The 12896-nt window shown below is 31.7% G+C and overlaps 2 protein-coding genes across 2 annotated transcripts in view; one reads left to right on the plus strand and one right to left on the minus strand.

Moving 5' to 3' along the window:
* LOC135134294 (leucine-rich repeat-containing protein 15-like) overlaps nt 1-12896 on the plus strand; it is a 72899-nt gene that overhangs the window by 48102 nt on the left and 11901 nt on the right. The gene's annotated exons all lie outside the window — the stretch shown is intronic.
* Nucleotides 10431-12550, minus strand: LOC135134372 (lysozyme). The gene is made up of 4 exons (XM_064063027.1): nt 12216-12550; nt 11622-11710; nt 11449-11512; nt 10431-10646 (listed from the first exon to the last, which is right to left on the minus strand). Exons 1-4 carry the CDS (start codon nt 12343-12345, stop codon nt 10516-10518), a joined length of 414 nt encoding a protein of 137 aa, XP_063919097.1. The 5' UTR covers nt 12346-12550; the 3' UTR covers nt 10431-10515.

Below are 12896 nucleotides of genomic sequence, written 5' to 3' on the forward strand. Positions count from 1 at the left end.
AAAACCTTTTTGATTTAATCAACAAAATATTTTGCTTATTTTTTTTTTACTTCCTGTATAAACAATGAAACAAGGTACAAATACAAAAGCATGATGTTTTGAACATTTCAGATGAGTCAATGCAAAATTCTGGTATGACGTTATCAAATTTTTTTGGAGCAATTAACGGATAAATTCTAATTAACGATTTATTACTTCATAACCAAATTTCCAACCAAGCAATTTTGAAACTTCTAAGCTAAATTGTAAAATTTTGTTTTTTCTTCCAAAAAATTGGTGTAAAGGTATTTGGACAGAACTTTCTTAAGTATAGGTGCACAAATACAAATTCTTTGAAAAATTATAAAATTTAATTTTGCGAATTTTATTTTTTATGATAACCCCTATAAGTTAAAAAATTGGTCGAAGATTACTTCGACAGAACTTCCCTCGCCTATAAAGTACAGCTTGTCAAATCCAGCTCTTTCGAAAAATTTAAAAGATTGTATAAGCAAATTCAAAAAATATGAATGGAATGATAAATCACAAGTACAGAGTCATCATATGTTGTACAATTTAGATAGGATTTATACGGCAAAATTTTGAGCTGACGTCATTAATTTTTTGGAGGGGATAAGTAAATATATTTTGATTAGAAAATTATCATGCCTATCATATCCTTAAAACATATGCAGGTTTTCGAAGCATTCTATTTTACAGATTCAAAATTACATTGCAAAATGTTATTTTATAATTTTGATTTTTTTTCAAAAAATCTGGACGTTTCGGGTAAAAACTCAACACGGTGTCATAAACAACATGTGTATGATTATCTTATTTTATACAATTTAAAACCCATTTACTATGTACAATTTTGAAGTGACGTCATCAAGTTATTGGTGACGATGATTAGACAAAATTTGGTTAGCGTTTTACCATCTACATGATATTCATAACATAAATACAAAATTTGACAACAATCGGTCAGTACTTTCGGAGATTATCTGTCTAATAAAAATCCGTGACGGCAGACAGACAGACAGACAGACAGACAGACAGACGGAAAATGAAGACCTATTTCTTCGTACTATAGGGGTCATGAAAGGTTGAAAAAACATAAAAGTAAAGAGTCGGCCGACGGACTCGATTACCGTACTTCCTTTGCTTACGCTCTGGAAGTAAAAATTGGTTTAGGTTACTTTGACAGAACTTTCCTCGCCCCTGAAATACAGGTGAACAAGTACAGATTTGTCGAAAAACCAGAAAATTTAATTTTGCGACCTTATTTTTTTTATTATAGCTTTTAGAAGTTTAAATAAAAATATGTATGACTGTTAAAGCATAGTTAAAGGAGCATGCTATGCGTGTGTTTCAAGTTAGTTATCCCATAAGAAAAAATTATAATGACATCATTTACACTTTATCAAGGCCACATATATCAATGGCAAAAGGTAATGTAATACCAACAATAAAAGGACTGTATACTTAAAGTTTCGACAAAAGGATTCGTAATTTGATCAATAAAATAAATTCATGATTCTTTTTGAGTTGTCTTGTACAAGTCTTAGATAAAATTTATTTGAGAAAAAATTAAAATTTTAATATCATCAGTTTTTTTTGGGAGGGGATAAACGAATAAATTCCAATTAACGATTTACAACTTACGAGGACCTTACAATACTTTTTACAGGATTCGTTTTAACAGTTTCAAAGTTAAATTGCGAAATGTTTGTTATACAATTTTAATTTTTTTCCCAAAAATCTAAATATTTAGGGTAATAATTCAACACAGATTCATAAATCACAAGTGTGAGAGTATCTTATTCTATAAAATTAAAAAAATATGTACTATTGTATGTTTGTCTGCACGATATTCTTAAAGTTTATTACTTAAAATTTCACATTCATTAGTTCAGTAGTTTTCTAAATTATATGCACACAGAAAAGACAAACCTGCTTTTCCATATTTTAAGGGATGAAACGTTAAGAAAACATAAAAATGGGCATTCGTCAAATAGATCGATCTCTATTTTTAACTTATTAATTATAATATTTCTATGTATAACCATAACGGATACAACTTGCTTCAGAAATTACATAAGGGACTTTTCTGAAATTTCCAAAAAATACTATTATTAATTATATGTATTTAATCATCGTGTAGAAAGTTTATTCTCCAGAAACTATTGAATGAGTATTTACTGAAAAAACGCTCTGAGGTGTATGCTGTTACGGTTGTTTTAGGGGAATAAAAATTTTGTAAACAGCTTTAAAGATTTTCTAAAATTTTTAACCCAAAAAGAGTCAAACTAGTCGATATATGAACCGGATGATTTTGTGTATTAAAACGATTCACATAATCGTCCTAAGATGTGAGGAGACAGTAATTTTGCAATTAGTGTCACATTGTACATACGAAAATTAATACATTTATCCCAGTCAAAACGCTGACGACGTCATCTCAGAATTAATTATTAAATTTTTACTAGGTGTACGTTTTGAAATGTATATGATCACAAACTTGAAAAATTGTAGATTGCGTGTTATGTTTTAATTTCTTATCACTAAATATAAATATCACTTGAATCAACATTATCATGGCTAAGTTCTATAACAAAAGTCATTTAGTGACTCTTTACAAGACGGTGTTAAGGCAGGAATCACGAATATCCCACTTCCTCTTTACTTCTTTCTACAAAGAATAAGCACAGATGTCCCTAATAAACTCAACAGTGAAATTTTTGCTTCAACAGAAAATCAAATCTCGTATTGTTTCCACTTGTCAGGGGTAGTTTATTTCAAAAATTGATTGCGTGTAGAATAAGTGGTTTAAAATATAATTTGATTTTAGTTAAATAACTAATAGGAGAACAAATAAGAATACAGTAATGATTTCTGATATAAAATCAAACTTGTAAACAGTCGCTAAGTAAACCTAGTAATTTTTTAAGCTTAAGGCAAGATGCAAGTAGCATGCCGTTAAACGTAATGGTCTATATTCTTTGTACTCGCAGGGGCATAACTCATTTAAGTTAATGCTAAAATTATATGCTATGTTAGTCTTATTATTGATCGTCTGATAGTGTCCAAACAAAGTGGAGTATATATTCAGAAGGTGACTACATTTTCCATTTGAGTGGTCCTACTGTGTATAATTCTTTTTAGATTTATCCCTGTTGTACGAGCCCTAACAACTAAATATTGGGACACAGACAATTTCTCAAAAAAATCCGGTACATATTTTTGATATCATTCAATTCGTTTGGACTAAATGCAAATTTTGCATGGGCATCTATTTTGGCAGAGATTGAGGTATTTTGCAAATTAATAAATTTTTTTAGAGCGCAAAAACTGTCACCTAAATAAAAAATGTGCCATTTTTGCTGACATTTAAATGTTGGGACACCCAAGAAAATTTGCTAAGTATACCATCGAAATACAAACGTAGTAGCTGGTAAAGGCTGCCATTATTATAGGGATCGTAGCATTTCATGCTAGTGTTGGTTTTATTTAGAAAAAAATAGTTAGCGGTGGGCTAATTTTAGTAAAAGTTCTGAAAATAATAATTTCGCAGTACTGCAAGGGAAAATAGATAAGAAAAAGTGAAAATTTGTTCCAAATAGCTTAGTCGTCGATGGTAAACATCGTAAAATATTACCCAGATAGAGGTACCATAGGAATAAAAGGTAAAATTCCCGGTAGGCCACCACTTGTGAAAGCGCGTGATCAACGACAACTGATGAAAATTTATAAAAGTGGCGACGGAGTACTTCAAGAGAAATTACTACTTGCTGGAATAACGATAACCAACCAAATTTTTCAAGACAATATTGTCGCGAATGGATACACAAATCAGGCCTTGGTTTTTACATTGTAAATCTTAAATAAAGCTATCTTTGATGGACTTTATTATTTATTTATATTATTTTAGGCTAAAGTAAAACCAAAATTAAAAACTGCCCATAAGAAAAATCGGTTAATATGATCAAAATAAAAATTGAAGAAAAGTAATATATAACGCTGAGTCCAAATTTGATGTCTGGGTGAGATAATAATCGAAAAAGAGTTATTGAAATAAAAAAGAAATTTTAATATGGATTATCTCAAACAAACAATCAAGTTTGCAAGCGGAAAAATGGTTTGGGGGTGCATGTCTATTAACGGAATTTAAAGAACAACGTTCATGGAAGGAAAATTACAAATGCAAACAAATATCAAAAGACTTTGTAAAAAAATATTAACAACTACTGAAGCAGTCTATCCTGTTGATATTCATATTTTTCAACAGGATGATGCTTCAAGTTACACACATACAACACTTGTTACCAAGAATAATAATATAAATGTTTGCCCTGACCATCGAATAGCCCAGATCCTAATCTAGTAGAGACGGTATGGCGTGAAATAAAAAAATATTTAGGAAATCATCCATGACAAGCGATTGTCAATCTTCAACAGGAAATTTAGCGAGTGTAGGATAAGGTAACAACTCCTGTGTATTGCAGAAAATTAGTTGAAAGTACGATGGCAAGAATTCCTGCAGTTATTAAGGCAGAAGGAGATGTGACCAGTTACTGAATTTGCTGTGTCCCAATATTTATGTGTCACAAAATGTTACGTTGTTTTAGAGTTTTATGTCACTGTTTGAGTTAGAAATTAGTTTTTGTTGTGCTGTAAACATTAACAGTTTTGCAAAACGAATTAATTTTAAAATTTTAATTATCTAAAATAAATTACATTTTTGTTAAAAAGTTTGGTGATTTTTTTATAAAAATTTTTTGTTGTCCCAATATTTAGTTGTTAGGGCTCGTATTCGTGGTGCTGTAGAAGCGACGATCTAATGTGCTAATAAAGTCAAGTCTCACGTTTAAAATCATTAAACACTACGACAAAAACCATTTTATGGATTTTTATTCGTTACCATGCACAAGCACGTAACAAAATGTTTAGCATAAGTTGTTCCTTACATTCAAAATATTTCTGTGGTTGCGGATCAAAAATTTCTGTGCGTAAAGTTTCTAAACTCTGTTCTTCTGCATCGTTGATCTCGACGACAGCGATTTTCTCTAAAGCATGTATCGCCGAACTCACCGCGAAGCTTTCCCTAAGCATATATCATGTTTAACTGGTTGCATTGATACAAATCAAATGCCTACACAAACACAAATTCCGTTCCTCATCTCATAAACCGAACCCAAGCACCGAAATAAGCAAACAAATGATTCAGAATAAAACATCATCTCCGATAGGGCCGTTGATCGAACGGATGCGGCTTTTTCTTCCCCGATCTGAGCTTTTACGGTATGAATAGCCGTCATGAAGTGTGTTGTTCGGTTGTGGAAGATGAATGTCTGCGATACATCACCGTGTAGCATGGTTGCAAGCTAGATTCAATCAGACGCGAGGACATCTGATGTCTCCCAGGCGATCTCTTCCCATGCAAATCACGCAGCTACTGCAAACAGCTGTCGAGGAATCTTCTAATATCTTAGCGAAATACAACCCTCTAACCCATTACCCCTATAAAACGAACCTAATTTACAAAAGTCGGCTGTTACGTCGTAAAAAGAACCATCAGTTATTATATACAAGGTATCGCGAGTAGCTTGAAGAGGGGTATTATTTGTCACCTCGCGGGAGTCTGATTACGGAATTACTTGTTTGAGGAACTTTCTTCCTAATGAACAAAACTGATGGATTGCACTTGAGCTGAATTTAGTGCGGTTGCCTGCGAGGAACTTGTGCAGAAATTACAGCTGGCTTTCTAGAGTAAAGGCAATTTAACACGGTGATGGAAAAAGAGCAATGCTTTGACATCAGATATTTAATTTTGACCTAAACTTAAATAAAGCCAAATTTTGACAAAAAATACGTTAGTTTTAAAATCTATTTAACATTCTCTCTCTCTCCCTCTTACCATACTCGTAACCGTGAAATTCGATCCAGCACTGATTTTAAACACCTGATAGAAAAAATTCTAACGGAGTAAAATCTGGTGAGTGGGGTGGTCACTTTAGCAACCTTCATCTGTATATAGAATTTTCTCGAAACAAATGGACTAAAAAAAATATACTATTGCGTAAACCACAATGCGGTGGAGCTCTCTCTTGTTGAAATATTATGTCTACATCAGATTTAACGAGTGTTTTTGTATATTTCCAACATTGCCACATATATCTTGTTGAATACATTTTCATGAAAAATATGGGACCACCAAATGATTTTCTAATATACCTACCATTCATTCAATTTTTCGGGAAATTGGTTATCTTTTCTATAAAAACATGTATTACCTATCACTCCAAGGTTTTACGTTATGTTTATTTACAGATCGTTTTAAAGAAGTGTATTCATCACTAAAGTAGATAATTTTAACGTACCGAGAAGCGGAAAGCTGCTGCAAAATTTGTACTCGTAGTTTCTAAAAGCCGTGTTTCCGTTTGCTTTTTAGAATTATTTATGAAAAGTCGTTCGCTTGTACTATTTTTCTACACGATTACTGTGGGTTTAGAACACATATATTTCATAATTTATCGGGTGGTGGTCTTTCTGGTATTTTAACGTTTTGAATGCTCCTTGTCCACAGATATGGGTGAGGTTTTCTCACGTATTGTCGATCTATCGATCGATCAGGTGTCCATCATTAAAAATTCTCACGGACTCGTAATAACTGAAATTAACAGTGTCAAGAATTTGTTTCTGTTTTATGTTCCATTGAACGCAAGGTTCATTCTAGTATAAAATAAGAGATGTCAACCACAACAATACAAATAAATAACACTACTTTATTTTATGAGCCTGCTTAGATAAAAATATCAACACGATGTTGTACAAATTTTGTTTTAATATCTCAACTATCGAGACGAATTACTCAGATCTCATATTAGAATATGTAATGTCTTTTAGTATCTGTTCATTTATACAAGGTGATAATGAAAGATCGTGCATCAAGTTTATTGAAAATTTGTCACTACATTTTTTATATGAATTTTCCGCTCTGCTGAATTATTAGTTGCCTGCCTGTCAGGCGTTTGTGACATGCGCCAAGTAAACTTCAATCATCAAAAGGAGGCGGCAAAGTTCATGAAATTTCAAAGCCAGCTTGATGTATAACCTTTTATAATCGCCTTGTACAAAAAAGTTTAGAGTGACTCCTTCAAAACAAAAACATTAATATCAGTTCCGATGAAACCAGAAGACTTTTTGATTTAATCAGTAAACTATATTATATATTTGTAAAAAATAAAGAAATAAGTTACTTTTTAAAAAATTGCTATTTCAGTATTGTACTCCCAGTTTAAAATGGTTTTTATGATAAGATAATAAACATTATCACCTCATTATTACCCCACGACGGACAATATGAGTTGAATAACAAAATACGGCCCTGTAAGAAACCGACCAGTTTCTTATTTATGGGTAGGGATTTACTCCATTGTTCCCATCATCAACTTCGACACAATGTACTTATCATAAAAACCACTTTAAACTGGGAAGACAATACCTCTTGCGCATGTAAATGTAGTGCCTCAACATTTTTAACGTCACTGCTTTAACCGCTGAGTCAATCGCTACATCATACAACCACGCTGAAAGTGCACTATGCTTTTCTTGCTTCAACTGGTTTACCCTATACTAAACGACAAGGACACCCTTAGATTTAACGTTTACCTACGAAAAAAGGGAACAGCTTTTTCTTTAACAAAAGAAGGGCGGTAAAAACCTACTTACTCGGTCATAACTGCCGATTTACATTCACCCCGTCACCTTAGGCGAACGGAGTTCTGAAATACACTATAAACTACTTTATTGATTAATTTTTTCAGACACTCCGTATAAGCAAACCTAAAAAATATTAATGGGTTGATAAACCATCAAATTCTATTTTGTACATTTTAGATCAGACTTATCTAGTAAAATTTTGAAAAACAAATTTTTGGAAGGGATAACCAAAAAAGTTTGTCGGTTTATCATGTTTACAATAACCTTAAAGAATCGATTTTATGCTTTTTATTTATTTATTTATTTTTTATAACAATTTAGACGTCTAATGAGGCAGAGTAATAAACCACAAGTACAGAAATATGTTATTTTATGAAATGTAAGTACAATTTACTTTGCAACATTTTGGAATGACGTCATCTCCATTTTACCTATTTTTTTTTTCTTAATATACGCAATCTTCTTTTCACAACAAGAATATGTTTAAGATGATAAATTTTTGTAAGGAAATGGAGTAGTTAAATTAGATAATTTCTCGAAGCTGTAGTTGTTAGACTGTACTTTAGGGGCGAAGAAAGTTCTGTCTAAATAACTTTAATGTTTTGTTTTCCTTCGAAAATGAAGTTGCAAAAACTTTCAATGGTTTTTCAAATTCACAGACCTCTGAAACAAATGTGAAGTTTTTGTTTTTAGAGAAATATATGTATGTAGTTGCCTCAATAAAAAAAGTATATAGTACACTATGATAGCAAGTGATACAATAATGGAAAAAATGCAGCTAAACATTGAAATTTAAAATGGTTCATGTACAAATAAAAATTAAAATATTTATAAAAAGCTAACGGGTATTATTGTGCTTGGTGTATAATACACTTGGAGTTGACGTAAGTTTAGGAGTAAGAGATACAGCACAACAGCACACCAGTTCTCAGTTTATGACACCACGAACTTTATATGACAATAATGTGCAACGTGTTCTGGTTTTACCACCAGTGATATGATAAGAAAATATCTTGTGAATAAGTTTTGCTACTTGTGTAGACTGACATTAAGCGAATTTTGAACTTTGTTCTGTGTAGTATTCGACATCGACCTAAAAACGTAAACCTAATTCGACTTTTGCAAAAAATAAAAATTTAGACTTAATGAAGCTTTGTAAAAATAATTTTGTATTACTAAGCAAAAGCTAATTAAACCATGTTTCTTTTATCTTCTTCAGCATTCTTGTTAATATATTTCAATCATTTCTCGATATCCAATTGCTAATGGATCGTGTACTAGGAATAAATATGAAAGGTATATTATAGTTATTATATCGTGAAAAAATTGTAATTTGAAGGTGTACTAATTTATATTTGTGTAAAAACGTGAGTATACAATATTTTTATAATTTATATATGATAAACATTAAAGTGTTCGTTTTTTTAACAAATGTATTTTACGTTTAATTTAGAGAGTCAATTGTAATTATTGAATTTCATTTACAAAAACAATTACATTTTATTTTATTGTTTTAAAATGTACAAAGAACGTCGCTACAGTTTAATATTTAACCAAATATTAAATTGTAATTGAAATTTTATTATACAGGAGAACTAAAAGTACACAAGACTAATTAAATCCATTTCATCAAAAATTAAAGTGCGTTGGTCATGTATAAATAAAATGGTGGATGCGCCGGACTACATTAAATATTAGTAAGTAACTCACGATAATCATCAAAGTAATACTGTTGAATATTAATGCGGAGAGTTTGTGTTTCTATCAGCCTTCTTTGCCGAAATATCGCTTCAACCTTACATACATTATATAAATCCGAAGTGTCTGGAATAAGAAAGAATGTTTCTGGAACTTGCTTACTCTATTCAAGTCAGAGTCCCGTGATTTTGAATTATTATACATATTCTTAAAAAATGTATGTAGTTTCAACCTGTTCCTACAATAGCTGTCACTATAAATTTCCAAGAATATGAAAACAGTATAGAGTAAGTTTCTTTTTGTTACAACTTTCTAAGTGCTCTTTCTACGGCATCTAGCGCTAACAAAGTCTTTAATTTTAAAAAGTCCGCAAGAGGAAATTAATTTTCTCCGCTTTTCCGTAGTTGATGCTGAAACATTTATTTGTACGGGGTAAAATTTGCACGCTCATACATACTAAAATCAAACTAAATAAATTTACACTGAATTAACCAAATCGATAACAATTTTTGCAGATACATCTTACTTAACAAGAATCATTCGGGGCGAGTTCGATATTCTAAGCAATTTAGCTGGTTTATAATTTAATCTTATCTGCAAATTCCAAACGCAAATTTCGTCTGCTGGAATGTAAATCGTGAACCATAAGCAATTTGTGGAAATAAAGAATGGCTTGGGTAGCACAGATAATTCTCTTATTTACTGCAACAATACAGAAAAGCTTTTCATCATTGTCGACTGGGTTATTTATTGTTTGTTTTATTAGTTACAGTTCTAACTGCGCATACAAGGGTTACTAAAAGAAGAACAAAATACAAATGCAAACAACTTAATTTGATTTCAAGCTCTGTTATTAAGCAAGCAACTTTTGTGGAATTAAAGCTCATTAAAAATTTAATGGAGGCAACAGGGTATATTTTAGTAATTATGATGATTACAGTATCAGTTTCCAAGGAATGCGGTTTCGTATGAATTTGCTTTCGTTATTTCAACTTTCTTCGTTTAAACTTACAAATAAAAATTACAAAGAATAGTTCGCCACTAACAAATGTTTATTTTGTATTTATAAACAAGAAATTGGTATGTTGTTGTTTTTATTGGCCAACATTACATATTCTAGCAATTAGGGAGGGGTAACGTTCTTCTATAACAATTACGTTTCCATCCTGCCCATGCTTGAAACCCTAGCTGTCCATGAATTTTTTTGGCACACGATGCGTCGTCGGATATATCTTCATTTATTAAATCTGCAACACAAGAAAATTGTTTCACTGTAGATTAATTTTCAATCAGTTCATTGTAAGCTACACGTATGAGAATAATCGACTTAGAAATTATTCAGACAAGCCGGTAGACAGTTCAATAGAATACAGCTTTTGGGTGGATTTAGTTGTGATGGAAGCCTTAGAATTCGGAAATTTTAAAGAACATGAAAAGCTCGTGAATCTACTGTCTCTACATCTGAACATATTGATCACATAAGTGCACAAATTTAAACATTTTTGAATTTAAATATATTTTTGTTCGGACTGAATGAGGCAAAAAATGTTTGTTAGCCCATGAAAGAAAAATCCTGTCTGTGTTCGAACCTAATTTTTGAGTTTTGACAAACGACTAAAAATTTGAATCGTGATACTTTTCAACACAGCAAAATCACTCAGCTTTGTCTTTTTTATGAGAGCATATAAACGATAATCGTCTGAGTCATCGTCCACCAATAAAATTAATTTATAATCATGTCATGTTGTAAGTGAAATCTTGTGTTTGCACTAAATTCAGCGTATAATTCCCATAATGAGTTTACGTTATGGAGCAGACACACTATTTCACGTTGAAACATGACTCGCTTATAAAATTTTCTTGATCACACGCCATATGCCAACCATAAGCAAAATAATGAGCCTTTTGCACAAACTAAGCAATCTAACAAATATTTGTCTCCATAAAATGTCGTTCCTATCTAAATTAAAAATTACACATACGTGCTGTGTCTGCAATAAAGCGCATTGTCCCTATCATTTCCATTCTATATTTTTTAATGAGAATTACCTTCACATTTCACGTTGCATTTACCCCCTGCAGTCTGATATGTGCACCACTCTTTGCTGCTTATCTGCAAAGTTTAAAAACGAAATGAATATTTTAACACAATGCAACGGAACAAACGGATGTGGTCGCACTGCAACACAAAGGATTATGACTTCCGTTAAAACGAACATTACCTGAAATAACCCGAGACCTTTGCCTCCGTTCGCTTTGTTGGTTACTTTAGATGTATCCTTAGCGCTTTCGCTTTCAATCAAACAAACCCCTGCAAAAATAACAAAATATAGCCCGTTTATTTTTAAAAACAAAATACATTTTGACGCGCTGCTACGTGAGAAGAATTTGCTTTTATGCACGTTTTAAATGTACTTTTGAAACAATAAAGTATCGGGAAGCGACACATTTCAATTCACGGACACGCCATGCATAAATTTCGTTTGAATTTTTATAGAACTGTAGATGTTCGAATACGTTTAAATAAATAAACAAAGTGTAATGTGGTGCAACAACAAATATTTTGATACTGTAACTGACTATCTTTTAGATTAAAAAACGACGTCTAGTAATGTAACTTTTTAAAACTGTTAATTAGGTGTTAAAAATTGCACAACATTTAAAAAACAACGTTGCTTTTTGCCAACAACCGAACAAAACAAAGTTGATATAACGGTCAAGGCTGCACCAGGCTACGGTTCCTATATGCGCAAATACTGTTTCATGTAAATTTCAATCTAACAAGGAATAAAAATGATAAATTTTGGAATACGTACAGTTTCCAACAAAGCTCCTCGGAAACCCTTGTCTCAATAACTCTTGTGTCAGACCGCATCTCGTGAATACTTTGGATGAAGTTTGTTGAAAACCGAATACAAATAATACAAAAACTACACAATATTTCATTTTTATTTATTACTATTCACCTCAAAATTCGCACACACGTTTATGTTAGGCTTGGAAGTGCGCCACTGACACTCAGGTTCCATAGCATGTCGTCTTTTAATCGTATTGATATTTACCACTGGGTTTCTTATCTGTTACGTAAAGCGTGGATACGACTTCGTATATACACAATAAAATTTATATTTAGTGAGCCTGGCGTGTTTGTGGTAGGTGTGAAACCTTGACTTCAAATTAGATGAATGGATTACAATTAATTTCAATACATTTTATCTAAAGGGAGACATAATGAGTACCTCCGATTGAAATTGAAGGATACCGACAGGTGTCACTCTATATGTTGCTGCTGACTATAGTCACAAATTCCTGAAAGTCATACAAATTAATAACTATAATTTTGCTTTCATCTTTTTATTCTAGGTAATTTATCATTAATAGAGAACGATATTATTTACAACAACCTTTATTTTGACCTATAATCTTTCAGCAGAAATATCGTTTTTCTTTTTAATTAATAGCTACGAATTTTTTCACACTCTGAATTTATCACACTA

Source organism: Zophobas morio, unplaced genomic scaffold (genome assembly GCF_036711695.1).
Source record: "Zophobas morio isolate AGI-343-1 ecotype UQ-CSIRO unplaced genomic scaffold, CSIRO_AGI_Zmor_V1 ptg000023l, whole genome shotgun sequence".
In the NCBI taxonomy this organism is placed as follows: domain Eukaryota; kingdom Metazoa; phylum Arthropoda; class Insecta; order Coleoptera; family Tenebrionidae; genus Zophobas; species Zophobas morio.

What these genes read in the sequence shown, in the direction of transcription:
- LOC135134372 (XM_064063027.1), bottom strand. Translation starts at nt 12,345, where the DNA reads ATGAAATATTGTGTAGTTTTTGTATTATTTGTATTCGGTTTTCAACAA. An exon ending in AAGGTCTCGGGTTATTTCAG is followed by an intron (nt 11,513 to 11,621) that starts GTAATGTTCGTT and finishes TAAACTTTGCAG; the next exon opens with ATAAGCAGCAAAGAGTGGTG. An exon ending in ATGCAACGTGAAATGTGAAG is followed by an intron (nt 10,647 to 11,448) that starts GTAATTCTCATT and finishes CTTGTGTTGCAG; the next exon opens with ATTTAATAAATGAAGATATA.